The sequence below is a fragment of the Bos grunniens genome, chromosome 2 (genome assembly GCF_055505025.1).
Source record: "Bos grunniens cultivar Pamir isolate PY7600 chromosome 2, Bosgru_T2T1.0, whole genome shotgun sequence".
NCBI classification, from domain to species: Eukaryota; Metazoa; Chordata; class Mammalia; order Artiodactyla; family Bovidae; genus Bos; species Bos grunniens.
The window spans coordinates 105,279,742-105,296,969 of NC_141166.1; the positions used below are offsets into that span (position 1 = coordinate 105,279,742).

Below are 17,228 nucleotides of genomic sequence, written 5' to 3' on the forward strand. Positions count from 1 at the left end.
CATTCTGTGTGTTCTAGCAGCCCACTTCCCTCTCATCACCTAAGCTATGTGTTCTAGGGGTTTCCTCTCAGAGGGCTGCATGGCTTCTTCTTTTGGGACAGGCTGGTTATGTTAGTGGTCTGGTAAGCTGGACTGGCCCATAGCCCAGTCGATTGCCATGTACTGCTTTGTGCAGATGCTGCCGGTTAGTGGGGCCGAGTCATGGAACAGCTTGCTGCAGAACCCTGGGGAATCCTAGGCTAGTGCTGGCTCAATAGTGTGTGAAATCAGGGTTCAAAAGACTCAAGAGCTGTTGCCTGCTCACTGGAGAGTGAAGCCAGATCATGGGGTTAGTGCTGGACTACAGCTGGCACAACCAGGTCCTATAGTCTCCAGGGGTCCTGGAGCTGGGGTCAGATCACTGGTGGGAGGAGGGGCTGTTCCTGACACCTTTAGGTATGGGGTCCTGGGTGTCCTGAAGCTTGTGTTGGCCTGCTAGTGGGTCAGGCTGGGGTCCCAGGGAAAGGGCTGGCTTTCTCTAGGCCGGCTGAGTCTGTGGGCTGCAAGATTATGGTTTTCTTATGTCTGATGTCTGCCCTCTGGGTGAGGCTGGTCTAGACACTAGTGCATGCTTCTTGGAGGCAGCACTGGTGCCTCTCCACTGTGGGGTTGAGTTGGGTTTTAGTCCTCTCATGGGCAGGGTCATATTAGAGGGATGTGTAGAGATAGCCTGAGCTCAAGAAGTCTTTAGCCAGACTGCCTGCTGATAGACATGGTGTTTCCCTGCCCACTTAGTTGTTTGATTTGAGGTGTCCTAGGCTACAGGCCTAGAGGCTGTTGGGTGGGGTCCGATCTTGGCACTGATAAACTAGAGGGAGGGTCCCAACATGGCTCCCAGCAGCGTGTCCCAATTCCCAAGTTGAATGTCCCCAAGGTTAGCCATAGCCACCCTCCACCTCCCTAGGACACTCTCCGAGACCCACTTTTAGATCTGGCACTAAAGAAAGTGAAAGTGTTCATCGATCAGTTGTGTCTGACTCTGCCACCGCATGGACTGCAGCCTACCAAACTCCTCTGTCCATGTAATTCTCTAGGCAAAAATACTGGAGTGGGTTGCCATTCCCTTCTCTAGGGGATCTTCCCGACGCAGGAATCAAACCTGAGTCTCCTACATTGCAGACTGATTCTTTACCATCTGAGCCACCAGGAAAGCCCAGGCTCCTATCAAATTACTGCTTTTGCTCTGGGTCCCAGTGCACATGAAATTTTGTCAGCACCCTTTATGAATGAAGTCTCTCTAGCCCCAGTCCTGTGGGGCTCCCGAAATTAAGCCCTGCTGGCCTTCAGAGCCAAATGCAATGAGAACTTGTCTTCCTAATGTACGAGGCCAAGGCTGGAGAGACTGACAAGGGGCTCAACTCTCATTCCTGTAGAAGGATCTTTGCAATATAATTATTCTCCAGCTTGTGGGTTACACACCCAGGGGTATGGAACTGGATTGTATCATGAGTCTGCTCCTCCTAACTGTCTCATTGCCTTCTTATGTCTTTAATCGTAGAGGGTCTTTTATGGTAGGCTCTGGTATTTTTCCTTGATCGTTGTTCTGCAAATAGTTATGATTTTGGTGGACTTGTGAGAAGAGGTGAGCTCACTGTCTTTCTACTCTGCCATCTTGGCTAGTCTCTAGCAGAATTTTGCGAGTATATTATTTCCTGATGACTTAGAAGGTATCTAAAGTCCACCAACAGAAGTCATCCACAGGGTTTCTTCACTGTGAACTATTCAATGAAACTTTTCCTATTTACCATATGAGGGTTTCTCTGATGGTGAATTATCAAAGAGAATAAAGATTGAGTCACCCTTCCACAAGGTCACTTTCCAGTTTCCTGACTCAGCTGGGCCTGCTCTCTCCTTTCCCCACATGTGGGATGCTTCAATCCTCCTTCTAGACTTTCATGAAATAGTAGGGTTGCCAGATTTGGCAAAGACAAATATAGAATGTCCAGTTAAATTTAAATTTCAGATCAGTGATTAATTTTTTAGTGTATCTCCCAAAGATTGCATGGGACATACCTAGACTTAAAAATAATTCATTGTTTATCATTGACATTCATATTTAGCTGGGAAATCTTTATTTTATTTGGCAATTGTACAAAAAACAAGTCCACAGAGTTTCTAAGGGGGTTGTGGATCTCTTTGATATTGGATCTCTCATTCTCCCAGTTCTGAAGATAAATTGAGAGGTGAGAAAGGGAAAGAAAATATTGCTGTACCACAGTAATACAGCAATTTTTAAGTTAGAATGATTTTTTGAGCTAGCTGGGAGCTAAAGAGAGATTCAGAGGTATATTTTTGATGGATTTAGTAAATAGTCTGTGGAACTCTGGGGGAAATAGGGCATGTGAATCAGAACCAATTGAATGAATTTATATTTTGGGTTGCAGTCATATGTATATTTGTTTAAAAGGATGTATTGAATCTATTGCCACATTAATGCTGTATAACAATCAACCATGGAACCTTGAGGGCATCGCTAGTTGGTAAATATTGATTGCTCACATACCAGGGGCAGCTCTGTGGCCCTGCTAATCTTGATTGAACTTGCTCATGTTTAGAGCTATGACTGTTAAATGCTGTAGACTGACCTCAGTTGGGAGCAGTGCTCTCTGCATCGCTCATCCTTTATTTAAGGACCATTCAGCCAACCCAGAGATGTCTCTCACGGCAGCATTTCAGGCCCAGGGAGAGCAAGCAAAAACATGCACACTTGGATATCTGGTCTCAGAACTGGCACTGTGTCATTTTCATCTCATTCTATTGGTCATGAAACCTATTTCTCTGGGTGGGGAAACGGGCCGTGTCTCTTTAGTGAAAGGAAGTGCAAAGTCACGTGGCCAAAGGTGTAGAGCAGGTGCGGTAAAGAATCGGGGCCGTCACTGCCATCTACCACAAGGAGTGGGTAGGAACATAAGGATCAGCTGGGAGGTAAAGAAATTCCTTGACTTGAAAACTATAAGTTTGGAATTCTAGCACTTTTGCTTCAAGATGAGTAATTTGTGAGGCATCCAAATGAATTTTCTCCAGTTTGTGGAAGCAGAAATGCCAACAGTTCTACACAAATTGTCAGAATGTTTCACAATTTCTCTTGAAATACCTGTCAGAAAATTCTTTTGAGAGACACATGGTGGCATTTTTTCTTGCCATAAACAAAATATATCTATCCATATGAAGAGTCTGAGGTGTTAAGGAAGAAAACTTGCAGGAAAGTGGTAACATTTAAGAGAAAAGCAAGACCAACTGAAGATCTGGAACAAGTAGGTCCCTAATCAAGTGTCCTTTGAAATCTAGCCCCAGATTCTCCATCATTTGCACAGTTTGGCCACAGGAAAGAGCAGACTGGAAATGAGATATGGGATTCGGTCACTTGTCTGGTTGTGTGACCTTTGTAAAGTAGTGATTTCTTGTGTACTTTTTTATTCCATGTGTGGATCAAATAATATAAAAGTTTTGTGTAAACTCAAACACCACATAAATTAGCTATTTTTACATAAAATATCATCTAAGAAAAACATTTTATCCATGGAAATCTTCATTGTGACCCCTAATTGCAAGTTCCCTTTTCTTTGAAGACATTTACGACAGTCAATGAATACTAAAAAATGATGAGTTTCTTAACTCTTGTGTTTTTTTGTCTCTACTCGTAGTGGGTAAGAAATGAACTGGCACTAGACAAATAATTATATCAACTGCAATTCTTTTAAGTTTCAAGGACACACAACATTAGGTCTCAGGAGAATGGCTGGTCTCATTCAAGGACTTGGACCAACTAGCAGTGTGTGGATTCTGGTGTCTCAGGCCAAAGCCAGATCTGATCTTAAAATGAGAGGGAAGGTCACTCTTCAGGAGGATGGGAAATAGATTAGATTATTAGATAAATAATACCTGTTCACTAGTAGTAGTATTTAATATAGGTAGTTTTAGCTCCTCTGGAGAAGGGATAGGCTACCCATTCCAGTATTCTTGGACTTCTCTTGTTGCTCAGCTGGTAAAGAATCTGCCTACAATGCTGGAGACCTGGGTTCAGTCCCTGGGTTGGGAAGATCCCCTGGAGAAGGGAAAGGCTACCCACTCCAGAATTCTGGGCTGGAGAATTCCATGGACTCTATAAGTCCATGGGGTGGCAAAGAGTTGGACATGACTGAGCAACTTTCACTTCACTTTACAACCATCACCATGAGGTAAGTTTATTAATTCAATTTTTCAAAGGTAAAGAGGCACAGATAAAATAATCCCCATGATTCATAAATGGCAGACATATGATTTGAACCAAGTATCTTGACTCTCGGACAGAACTGTGTACCACAGCAAGAAACAAATAATAGAACAGCAAACTGAAACATGACAGGGTAGATCTGTATGGGCAAATGGAGAAGCTGTTCCAGACACTGCTGGTACAAAGGGAAGATGCTAAATAGTATTAAATCTTAAAAACAACAGTAACAAAAACAAACCCTGTAAAAATACAAAAGCCCAAAACAAACCTATGTATTGGATATAAATATATCTACATATAGGAATTCATATCAAAACAATAATGTTGGTTATCACTGAAGAGGGGAGTGGGATGCTGGAGACAGAAAAGAGGGTATCTCAGTTCATACCCTATAATTTACATAGAATCTGCATAACTAAAAATATGCATTGTAAAGAAATAAACTGGCGGAAAAGGAAAAGGAAAATACTTAGATGCCCCAAATTCAAGATGAAAATAAATTTAAAGTTGCTTCTAAAAATATGCATTATAAAGAAATAACCTGATGGAGGGAAAAAGCAAAATGCCTAGATGCCAAAAATTAAATATGAAAATTGAAGGTTCTGACTCACTCCTGTGTCTTCATTTTGTTGTCACTTAAGGACACTTTGTTGTCCTTTGTTTGTTGTCACTTTGTTGTCACTAGTTTCACTAGTTTTCACATCCTTTCCCAATTGGGAAGAGAATGTAGCACGCTTTTCTCAAAAATAGTGTGGATAAGGGAACTTTTTTCAGAATGTATGTGTTTTCATGGTTCATATATATCCCCCTAAGTCCTGTGTGATCTTTAAAAAATATCCTAATTACAAACTATTTCAAGTATGCTAAAATCTGGACTAAAACTTGTTTTCAAACCAGTTTGTAAAAGAAATGACTACAAACACAATTGATGGTTCCTATACATTTCCCCAATCCAGTCTTCATTTCTTGATTCCCACTACCAAACATGTGTATTCTGTTTTTTCTGTATTTATAGCCATAATACATAGTATCACTTTGCATTTTTTTATTTTATATAACTGGCGTCATAAAACAAGCATTGTTCCACAACTTTTCTTCCTCATTATTTCTGAGATGTATCCATGTTGATATGCGTAACTATTCATTTTCACTGTTGTATAGAAATTTATTGTATGAATATACTATCAGTGTTGAGTGCCAGTTAGAATTCATTTCTGCTGCTTATATATAAGGCTGCCATGAACATTTTTATGTCTCAAGCACACACACAGCGCTTCTTAGGTGGAGCTAGTGTTAAAGAATCTGTGTGTCAATGCAGGAGACATAAGAGATGCAGGTTCAATCCCTGGGTTGGGAAGATCCCCTGGAGGAGGGCATGGCAACCTACTCCAATATTCTTGCCTGGAGAATCCCATGGACAGAGGAGCCTGGTGGGCTACAAGTCCATAGGGTTGCAAAGAATCGGACACGACTAAACAACTTGGCATGTACACGAGCACACACATAAGTACTTCCTTAAGGTAACATGGTAAGAGATCTTAAATTTTATTAAATATTGCACATTTGATGGTTGTGCCAGTTTACTTTGCCACCAACAGTTAAAAAAAAAAAAAGTCTTCATTACTTCATTGTCCTTGACAACATTTGCTATTTTGAAACTTACATTTTGGGTGTGATGTAGTACACTTTTTTGGGTTTGTAACTTGTGTTTCTTTGATTATTAGTGCAGAGTATTTTTTCCATATGTTTATTAGCCTTTCAGATTTACTCTTATAAGAAATACCTTTGTTTTCAGTGTGTGCATATTTCTATTGGCTAGTAGTTTCATGAATCTTAGGGATTTTTACATTTTTATAAATTAATCCTTACATACAATAAACACTTTGTGGGTTATTTTTTCACTTTTAAGCTCCTCCATCCATGCGATTTTCCAGGCAAGAGAACTGGAGTGGGTTGCCATTTCCTTCTCCAGGGGATCTTCCCGACCCAGGGATCGAACCCTGGTCTCCCACATTGTAGGCAGACGCTTTATCGTCTGACCCACCAGGTAAGTCTAATGTACATATTTTAATATTTGTAAATGTGTATCTTTTATGACTGTGCCTTTGTCTTATTTAAATAATTTTCCTATTCTGAGGTCTAAAAAATGTTGAATATATTCATTTGAGTTTTAAAATATTAATCTCAAAACTTTAACTCAAATATATCCAAGAGGATAATCAAATACAATTTTTCAAAAAAGTCACTCCTTTCCCTATTGGTTTATAATGATGTAACAGGTTTCTATATATGTAGGTCTTTTCAAGTCTGATTCAAGGTAATAGCAGCAATATTTAACTTAATGTGTACTTTCCCTGTGTCAGAAACTCTGCCAAGCATGTTATGCATTTTGAAGTTAGAATGCATGGGCTTACATACACTAGTTGTGGTGGTGGTAGTGGTTTCTGGAGTTTGAACATGCGAGCTTATGTATACGAGAGAGCCCTGATGAATGCATGGTCTCAGTATAATGTTTACTGAGTGATGGAGATGAAATCAGGTGAAATGTAGAAATACCTGATTGACACACACTGCATTTAAAAAAGCATCCCAAATATATAACTTGCTTTTATTAAACAGGGGAAAAATCAACATATTTTCCAAAGAGGCAGATATCCCAGTAACTAACGTAACATCAGTTTGTTTGACAAGGCATTTAGAATAAGCAAGCAATTAAATTCTTCAGGTAGGAACAGAACATCAACACGCTCCAGACCCCAGAATCGTTACTAGCCAACAAGTTAGGCATTGTTCTGCTTAACAACTTTAACTTTAATGTAAATATATATTATTTAGAATATTAGCTTCTGAACTATATAATGACTTTATCACTTTAATTAAAACCAGGATTTCTGAAACCTCCAAGTAATCTTTTAAAGTTTTCCAATATGGACATAAACTAACCCCTATTCTCTACATATCGAATTTGAAATAACTGTCATAATATATCAACATTTTCACAGGAAGATTTTTAAGGCTTCTGGCACATAAAATGTGCAAAATCTGTGTGACAATAATGTTATAATTATATACAGAAAATATTTAAAATTCTCCTTGAGCAACTTAAGTGCTAAAGATTAAAAAACTTAAATGTCCATGTTAATAAAATATTAAAATACTATGAGCTTTTTGATAAACTTGACACTGATTTTGTAATTACAAAAGGAATGTGCAAGATAAGACCTGCACACTAAGTGATTCATCATTGAAATTAACTGTTAAACTGAATATACTTATTGACATCGTTAGTTTTCTAGATCAAACTTTCAGCACAAACAGGCTTTAATGTAACTTAAAAACATTTCCAATTAAACTGTAACATTGAGGCAGCAAACGTCAGATCTATGTTTGCCTAGCTATTTAGGTGTCATATAAATAAGTCTATGAATCCTAATTTATCCTTTTGTCTAAGTCACCATTATAGATAATGTGTTAATAAGTGGAAAATAAGTGAAATCAACAAAAAGTGACCATTTGTCATTTGAAAAAATGAGTTATCAACACCTTGTCTTAAAGTTCTGAAGCAGCATATTCAGTTCTTAAGGCAAAAAAGGCCAAACTTATTATTATAAATTATAAATTCTGGTAATTCTTCTTTTGGCATTAAAAGTCACAGCACAAATTCTTATGCTTTAATAGATAATATATTAGTGTATATCTCAATATACATTTGCTAACATTCTCCATCAGTCTGAAGTTGTTCTGCGCAGCAGAGGTGGTGAAGTGCGGCATGGCAGGGCAACATTTAATGGTTACCCGGGGCATCAAGGGACATAGAACGGCTGAGTCTTGACTTCCCATTCACATATATTGTATTTGATTGAACTGTAACCTAAGAGAAAGAAACACACTTTGCAGCCATCAGTGTAAAAGTGGACAGCTGTCTAATTTTGAATTTTCATCAATTACCAACATTTTAATTTCTGCTTAATTGTAAATACTAACATTTCATGTCATTCGATAAATTTCAAATAATCAAGAATAAATGTTCATTCTACCATGAAATTAAAAATTAGTTATTTCCACAACAAACAAGTTAAATAATCCATTAACACATCTTAGTCTTTACAAAATTACCAAATCAATTCAAAGGACAAGAGCATAAACAGACTGCAGGCCAAGCTGTTAAAGCGCATTTTTAGCTAGATTAATTCTGGTTCCCTCAAAGTACATTGGAGAATGTAGAAAAACATAGTGAATCCCACAGAGCAATGAATTCTGTAATTTTCATACTGATGATATTAACTTGAAGTTACTCTCTCCCAGGTACCCCTTATTTATAAGGAAAAAATAGCTTTGGTTTTTAAAATGCCTTCATTTGAAGCGCTAAAAATGTCAAACCTGTGACTGTTTTGCCAAAACTGCAAATACATTCCTAAGTTCCAAAATTCTATGACAAAGTTTCCTGTTTACAAGCTGTAAGTAAATAAAAAACACTAAGACAAAATTTCCTAAATAGCTTGAAATTCCAACATTATTTATAAGAATGTAGAAGAAAATTACCTGGGTTCTACATAGTAAGCAGGTATAGTATTTTAAAATATTACATGTAAAATATAACAATATTTTAAGAAAAATTATTTATCTCTTGATTATAATTTGACTAGCTTAGCTTCCTAACCAAACATTATCCTCTTCTCCCAAGCAGAGAACTGAAGTACAAAAGGCCAGATTCTGCCTAGCAACAGAGTAAGTTAGTAGAAAGGAAAATAAAATTGGCAAATTTAGTTGGCTTTGGTTTCCTGGTGCTTCATTTCTTGCCTTTTACTAAACAAAGATAAGTAATCCAAACTAATCAATTTTCTTGACTATTTTAGGAACCCAGGACAGAGTAGAATGGTTGACAACCATCCACCTGAAACAAAACAGCTAAGGAAAAAAAGTTGCCACCAGAGGAAAAACACTTGTCTGCATCCTTTTCAGTACTCATGTGGGATTACTTTCCAAATGCAGCCAACAGACAGGTGATGGCTTTTTGCTATGCTGTCTTGGTCTGAAAAGTCTGTGTATGAGGGGTTATTTTTGTAATTCTTGCCAAAACTGCAGTTCTCACATTCTTTGAAAAGTAAAAGAAAATTTGGTTTAAGCATTTAGAAAAGATACAGATGGTTCTGCTGCTGCTAAGTCGCTTCAGTCGTGTCTGACTCTGTGCGACCCCATAGACGGCAGCCCACCAGGCTCCCCAGTCCCTGGGACTCTCCGGGCAAGAACACTGGAGTGGGTTGCCATTTCCTTCTCCAATGCATGAAAGTGAAAAGTGGAAGTGAAGTCGCTCAGTCCTGTCTGACTCTTAGCGACCCATGGACTGCAGCCCACCAAGCTCCTTCATCCATGGGATTTTCCAGGCAAGAGTACTGGAGTGGGGTGCCATTGCCTAAATATCTACAAATAAAGATGCTCATTGTAACATCATTTATAGGGTAAAAAACTAGAATCCAGTTACATGTCTACCAATAAGGAGCAAATAAGCTATGGTTCTTTCACACAAATTCTGTGTAGTCCTTTTTGTTTTTTTTTTTGGCTGTGCTGTACAGCTTCTGGGAGTAGGAAATGGCAACCCATTCTTGTATTCTTGCATGGGAAATCCCATGGACAGAGGAGTCTGGCAGGCTACAGTTCATAGGGTCACAAAGAATCCAACACGACTGAGCAACTAAGCACAAAACACATATGTATGTCTTAACTTCAAACGCATTTTATAAAATACTGTGCTGGATGTAGTAATGCTTTATATGAAGACAAGACAAATCACCATGATTATATGCAGGTTGAGATGGGGGTAAGGTACAGGAAAAAGCCTTCAGAAACATGAAAATTCATGACTACATTTACACTAGAGCTATCAACTAGATAATTGTTCTAATGTGAACCAAGTATATAATGAAGGTTAATTGCTCAAGTATGAACAAGAGCCATAAGGCAGGTTGGTACCTGGAGTTAAAGTGAACATTTGGGTGCCAAAATACAGGCAAACACAGAGCCAACTTTCTGATGAACAGTCTAAACCCACTGTCAAAATCACTGGAGATTTTGTTTGGCACTATAACTGTTGTTCTATAAAAGAAATGTTAGAATTTAAAACAAACCAAGAGACATGTTCAGAACAGCACAGAAATATGGGACTTAAGCACAAGAAAGAAATTAGCGTAAGAAAGGAAAAAAGCGTAAGAAATTAGAGCCTTATGTCTGTTTCTACCACCTTCTGCAATTTTTTGAAATATAATACATGTACAGAGACGTGCATTGAACAGCGCAATGAAAACAGACATATAGGTAGCCCACCACCCAGGTCAAGAGAAAGAATACCTCCAGCTCCCTCCTGATCCTGTCTTTATTTAAAATTTTGACTTTATCATGGATTTTTGCATTAATTTTTATATTTAAAAATATTGCATTAAGATATATTTATTCTGATTACTAATTTTTTTGGTTCCCTCTTAAATTGTGTTCCAGTCTTGCTCCAATAAACCTCTAACAACCCTTTTTCTTCCCCTCTGGAAGTAACCCTATTGTGACTTATGTAATTATTTCCCAACTTTTAGGAATAATTGCCACCTATACATGTATCACTATATAATTTAGTTTTGCATGCCGTCAACTTTACACATACTGTTTATTTATGTCTCTATCTACATTGTTGTCTTTAGTATATCTTATCTAATTTATTGCCATTTGATAGTCCATGCTTTAAATATACCACTATTTATTCTACCATTTTTGGACATTAAGGTTATATGTATTTGGAGCTATTACAAACAATATTCTTGAGTCTTGGCACATTGAAACACATTTTTAGCATATATAACTAGAAGTGAAGATGTTAATCATGGCGTATAGATATGATAAACTCCACTAGACCCCGTGTCTTTTAGAGGAAGAAAAAGGATTATGTAAGGGATTTTCATTAAACAGAATTTAGGAGCTGGCACTATAGAGAGTCAGAGCTATCAATAACCTCCTACTGAAAGAGATAAAATTTAGATTCAATAGAACCTAAAGTAATGAGTAATAAATAGGATACAATTATAGGATCATCATTTAGGGCCTGCTTTCTGTGTTGATTCACATCCAGCTTGTTCTGGAAGCAATGAGAGCTTTATCTGTGAAGAGACTGCCAAATCAGGGCCCATAACACACCAAGTATACAGCTGCCTGCCTGTATGATTCTGTTGGCCTAAAAGGTATTTCCAACTTAATGCACTATTTTCTGCAATTAGTTCATTGAAACTGATTATTAATAATACATCCACTGACTTAATACAAAGATACTGCAGTTATTTTCTATTCTGCTGTGAGCGTGAGGAACCGCTGTTCTCAATCCCTGGCTCTGAACACCCAGAAGGCAGAGGCTTCATTTGACTCAGTTTTGTATCCTCAGTATCTAGTACAGTGTTTGGTATTTTTCTGTTTTTAAAAAATGCTTATCAAATTTACTGAATTGAGAAGTTTGAAACTCTATCCTTAATTTATAAGATTAGAAACAGAATTAGAAATAGAATTATTTTCATGAATGAGAATGTGCAATTTATTTACAGGAACATATTTCCCCCCAAAAGTATAAATGTCATGACCTGTGAAATACCAATTTCAATATTCCTTTTTCGCTGCTGTTGTTTGCTGCCTGGGACTAAACTCAAATTCTACAAATAATCTACGAAATTCAGACCTACCCCCCTGAATTATTCCTTTGTGTTTCCTCCACTAATAGCACACAATATTTTGCCTTTTCACCATATGTGCCCAGATGGGAATGCTAAGTCCTCTGGGCAAATGGCCGTCACTCAGGGCTCCACTGAAACCCACTAGCAAGCTGACTGACCCTCACGAAATGCCTTCCCCTTTTTCTATCTTTGCAGCATTCCTGTTCCTTCGCAAATTTCATTTTTGTTGAGTTCAGTGATTTGCTCAACAAGTCTCTTACTTTTCTCTAAATAGCTTCTAAAATGATTAGAAAAGCAATTCACAAAATGAAATGCCTAGGGAGTCAGTGAAATAATGAGTACTTTTCTTGTCTTGGTGTTGAGGAACTTGCAACCAAGATGACTAAGGCGAACAAGAAAGACATTTAGGGGAGACTGCAGCCTCTGGGAAGTCCAAGTCATGATGCCAGGCTTAAGGCTTCACTACATCCTGTTTCAGAGGATAAGGGTGAGAGAGGAAACGTATCTGTAATAACTCCCTGTGATGCTTTCTGGGGTTTACCCGAGAACAGAGTGCGTCACCTTGCTCTCTCACATATCAGTAGAAGCTAGACTCTGGCAGTGCATTATTAAAACTTGAATTTCTGCATTAAGTCTCATCTAAATTCCCTACATTTTTTTAGTTTAGCCTATAAAACTCCTCCCCGCTTAACCAGCCAATCAGTACGGTAGTAACTGATTACTATAGGAGCCAGGACTGAAAACGCAGGCTCTTACAATATCGCAGCTTTTCTGGAATAAAGGAGGGACTTTCTTTCTAAAAGACTCTTTCTTGCTGTGCTAACACAGTTTCTTAAAATAAGAGTCCGGGGCACTTTCTATATATAGTTATATAATAATGAGCAAAACTTGCTTTCTGCACCTGGCTCATGTTTTGGAAAACAGACCTGACGTAGTTTTAAGGATGTGTAACACTGAGAGAGTCCAGAGCTTATACTTCAAAAATGACCCTTGACTTATAAAAGGGGAACTTCTGGCATCTTCCCTATTCAGATTTAAAAGCCAGAAAACAATTTCCCCTAAGTATTAGTTTGACAGTGTTGAAAATAAACCCGATGTCACCCATCTGATAAAGAAAACTTACCCTTTTCAATTTGGCAGCAGCCTCTCCAGAACGAATTGCAGTCAGCAAACTCTGTCGGATCTGTTCTGGGTCAGAGCTTTGGAATGTCGAAGAACTTTGTCTCTTAAGGGTGAACGACGGGCAGTCAGTTGGAGATGGTATTTGAGGATTCTGTTCATTATGTGCAGAATTATTTTCCTATAAAAATAAATGTGAAAGTTATATGAATACCAGGTGAAGAATGGGCCAGTGTTCAAAACACTTTCATCATCAATAGCTCTTTAAGAACCCCCATTTGCTACACTGGTGCTTTACACTATTTCCTCATCCTCTGAGTTATCTCTGATGTCAGGCTCAGCTGTAAGATAAGGGCCTTACTTTCCCTCATTTTGAACTCAGGAGGCTAAGGAAGAAAAGTGATATGTCTCTTTGTTTCACAGTGCCGTGGTAATTTTACTGTCCTTGAGTAAATGAAATAATGCTGATTTCTCCAATAGAGTCAGTTAGAAGAGACAAAGTAATAATAAAAATCCAGACTTAAAAAAACAAAAACAAACCCATTTTCATAGTTCCAATATATTAGTATTATGAAATTATTTTTGATGGTACAAATGGACAAATATTGGCAATTTCATACTGGTTGAACCTAGTGCATCTTCTAATAAAGGAGTATTAATGACTATGTAACAGCTTATTTTGTCTTTCTAGAAGTCACTGGGACGAAGTGATGCCCATGTTTTATTTTTCCCATGAGACTGAAAATAAATATTAGAAATTTAAGAATCAAAATTTTAATTAAACTTCTTAGAAAGGCATATTTAGTAACTGATTTCATTGGCAACTATATTCAAACAATCTTAAAAATGTCTTTTTCAAACTGCCAAATAAATATCTTTATAAAAGATGAGTTAAACAGAACTCAGGCAATAGCTCAAAAACTGTATTATCTAAATCAAGCTTCTGTTGTTTAGAAGTGGTATTCCATTCTAAGAAAAAAACACAGGCTTTGCTCCCAAGAATTAATCTCTATATCATATATCTCTTCCTGATATATCAAAGTAATAAACAAAAATGCAAACTATAAAGGAATATTTTTCAAGGTAAATATTGCTTTAAATTATGGAAAAATCTTTACTTGGCAACATGGTTAATGTTCTGTTACTCTGGGAGTGTTTGAAAAAATAGCATAAGATACTTCTGGAACTGTCATACAAATATGAAAGTATTCTTTAAACACTATCATAAAAAGTACATAATGTATTTTTTTAATTGCATGGGGATTATCATAATTCATACTGTGAATTGCATCCTCTAACTATACTACTTGAATCTAGCAAATTATATCATTTAGTTGATCCAACATGAAGTCAACAAATTCTCCTTTTTGTACATCACTAAGGTCAGATATGCAGATAACACCACCCTTATGGCAGAAAGTGAAGAGGAACTAAAAAGCCTCTTGATGAAAGTGAAAGTGGAGAGTGAAAAAGTTGGCTTAAACCTCAACATTCAGAAAACGAAGATCATGGCATCCGGTCCCATCACTTCATGGGAAATAGATGGGGAAACAGTGGAAACAGTGTCAGACTTTATTTTTTTTAGGCTCCAAAATCACTGCAGATGGTGATTGCAGCAATGAAATTAAAAGACGCTTACCCCTTGGAAGGAAACTTAATGACCAACCTAGATAGCATATTCAAAAGCAGAGACATTACTTTGCCAACAAAGGTCCACCTAGTCAGGGCTATGGTTTTTCCAGTGGTCACGTATGGATGTCAGAGTTGGACTGTAAAGAAAGCTGAGCGCGGAACAATTGATGCTTTTGAACTGCGGTGTTGGAAAAGACTCTTGAGAGTCCCTTGGACTGCAAGGAGATCCAACCAGTCCATTCTAAAGGAGATCAGTCCTGGGTGTTCTTTGGAAGGAATGATGCTAAAGCTGAAACTCCAGTACTTTGGCCACCTCATGTGAAGAGCTGACTCATTAAAAAAGACTCTGATGCTGGGAGGGATTGGGGGCAGGAGGAAAAGGGGACGACAGAGGATGAGATGGCTGGATGGCATCACTGACTTGATGGATATGAGTTTGAGTGAACTCTGGGAGTTGGTGATGGACAGGGAGGCCTGGCGTGCTGCAGTTCATGGAGTCACAGAGAGTCGGACACAACTGAGCGACTGAACTGAACTGAACTGAAGGTTAGATGGTGGTTAATTGATATTTTGGTAAACATATAACTGGAAAGTTGACACTGAATTAACAAAATGGGAAACAGTATTTTTCACAGAGCTAGAACAAATAATTTCACAATTTGTATGGAAATACAAAAAACCTCGAATAGCCAAAGCAGTCTTGAGAAAGAAGAATGGAACTGGAGGAATCAACCTGCCTGACTTCAGGCTCTACTACAAAGCCACAGTCATCAAGACAGAATGGTACTGGCACAAAGACAGGAATACAGATCAATGGAACAAAATAGAAAGCCCAGAGATAAATTCCATGCACCTATGAACACCTTATCTTTGACAAAGGAGGCAAGAATATACAATGGATTAAAGACAATCTCTTTAACAAGTGATGCTAGAAAAACTGGTCAACCACTTATAAAAGAATGAAACTAGAACACTTTATAACACTATACACAAAAATAAACTCAAAATGGATTAAAGATCTAAAGGTAAGACCAGAAACTATGAAACTCCTAGAGGAGAACATAGGCAAAACACTCTCCGACATAAATTACAGCAGGATCCTCTATGACCCACCTCCCAGAATATTGGAAATAAAAGCAAAAATAAACAAATGGGACCTAATTAAAAGCTTCTGCACAACAAAGGAAACTATAAGCAAGGTGAAAAGACAGCCTTCAGAATGGGAGAAAATAATAGCAAATGAAACAACTGACAAAGTATTAATCTCAAAAATATACAAGCAACTCCTGCAGCTCAATTCCAGAAAAATAAATGACCCAATCAAAAAATGGGCCAACAGACATTTCTACAAAGAAGACATACAGATGGCTAACAAACACATGAAAAGATGCTCAATATCACTCATTATCAGAGAAATGCAAATCAAAACCACAATGAGGTACTCTTTCACGCCAGTCAGAATGGTTGCTATCCAAAAGTCTACAAGCAATACATGCTGGAGAGGGTGGTAGAGAAAAGGGAACCCTCTTACACTGTTGGTGGGAATGCAAACTAGTACAGCCACTATGGAGAACAGTGTGGAGATTCCTTAAAAAACTGGAAATAGAACTGCCATACGACCCAGCAATCCCACTGCAGGGCATACACACCAAGGAAACCAGAATTGAAAGAGACACATGTACCCCAATGTTCATCGCAGCACTGTTTATAATAGCCAGGACATGGAAGCAACCTAGATGTCTATCAGCAGATGAATGGGTAAGAAAGCTGTGGTACATATACACAATGGAATATTACTCAGCCATTAAAAAGAATACATTTGAATCAGTTCTAATGAGGTTGATGAAACTGGAGCCTATTATACAGAGTGAAGTAAGCCAAAAAGAAAAACAGCAATACAGTATACTAATGCATATATATGGAATTTAGAAAGATGGTAAAGATAACCCTGTATGCAAGACAGCAAAAGAGACACAGATGTATAGAACAGAACAGTCTTTTGGACTCTGTGGGAGAGGGTGGGATGATTTGGGAGAATGGCATTGAAACATGTATAATATCATATATGAAATGAATCACCAGTCCAGGTTCGATGCAGGATACAGGATGCTTGGGGCTGGTGCACTGAGATGACCCAGAGGGATGGTACGGGGAGGGAGGTGGGAGGGGGATTCAGGATGGGGAACACATGTACACCCTTGGCGGATTCATGTTGATGTATGGCAAAACCAATACAATATTGTAAAGTAATTTGCCTCCAATTAAAACAAATAAATTTATATTAAAAAAGAAAATTATATATTTAAACTCTGATTTTAATTTAAATTATATATAACAATATTTGGTAAGTTCAGGTTGAGTGTATATGACAGTGCAGAGCTATGTTGTTTATTTTATCTAGTCTTTGATGCTGCTTATGTTTTTATATAATTAAAACAATTTATTTTGCTATTATGGAGAATTGGAGAAGAAAATAAAGTAAACCAGGACATCCAGGAGTTTTCAACAAACTGAGATAAGCAAAA

General features: G+C 37.8%; 1 protein-coding gene and 1 long non-coding RNA gene across 9 annotated transcripts in view; one reads left to right on the forward strand and one right to left on the reverse strand.

The window, feature by feature from the left end:
* The first annotated feature begins 6,160 nt into the window (after positions 1-6,160).
* LOC147378448 (uncharacterized) lies at positions 6,161-15,703 on the forward strand. Of its 2 annotated transcripts, XR_015152659.1 has the most exons (3): positions 6,161-6,299; positions 9,109-9,255; positions 14,454-15,703. It is a non-coding gene; the product is annotated as an uncharacterized LOC147378448 (long non-coding RNA). The 2 variants fall into 2 exon arrangements; XR_015152658.1 differs by lacking the exon at positions 14,454-15,703 and having other exon boundaries at positions 9,109-11,005.
* Positions 6,842-17,228, reverse strand: part of COBLL1 (cordon-bleu WH2 repeat protein like 1) — a 165,443-nt gene continuing 155,056 nt past the window's right edge. For all 7 annotated transcript variants that reach the window (XM_086370293.1, XM_086370302.1, XM_086370285.1 and 4 more), the window contains 2 exons: positions 13,076-13,252; positions 6,842-8,123 (listed from right to left, as the gene is read on the reverse strand). In XM_086370293.1, coding sequence (XP_086226419.1) covers positions 8,037-8,123; positions 13,076-13,252 — 264 coding nt within the window. In that variant the 3' untranslated portion in view covers positions 6,842-8,036. The remainder of the gene's footprint in view (positions 8,124-13,075; positions 13,253-17,228) is intronic.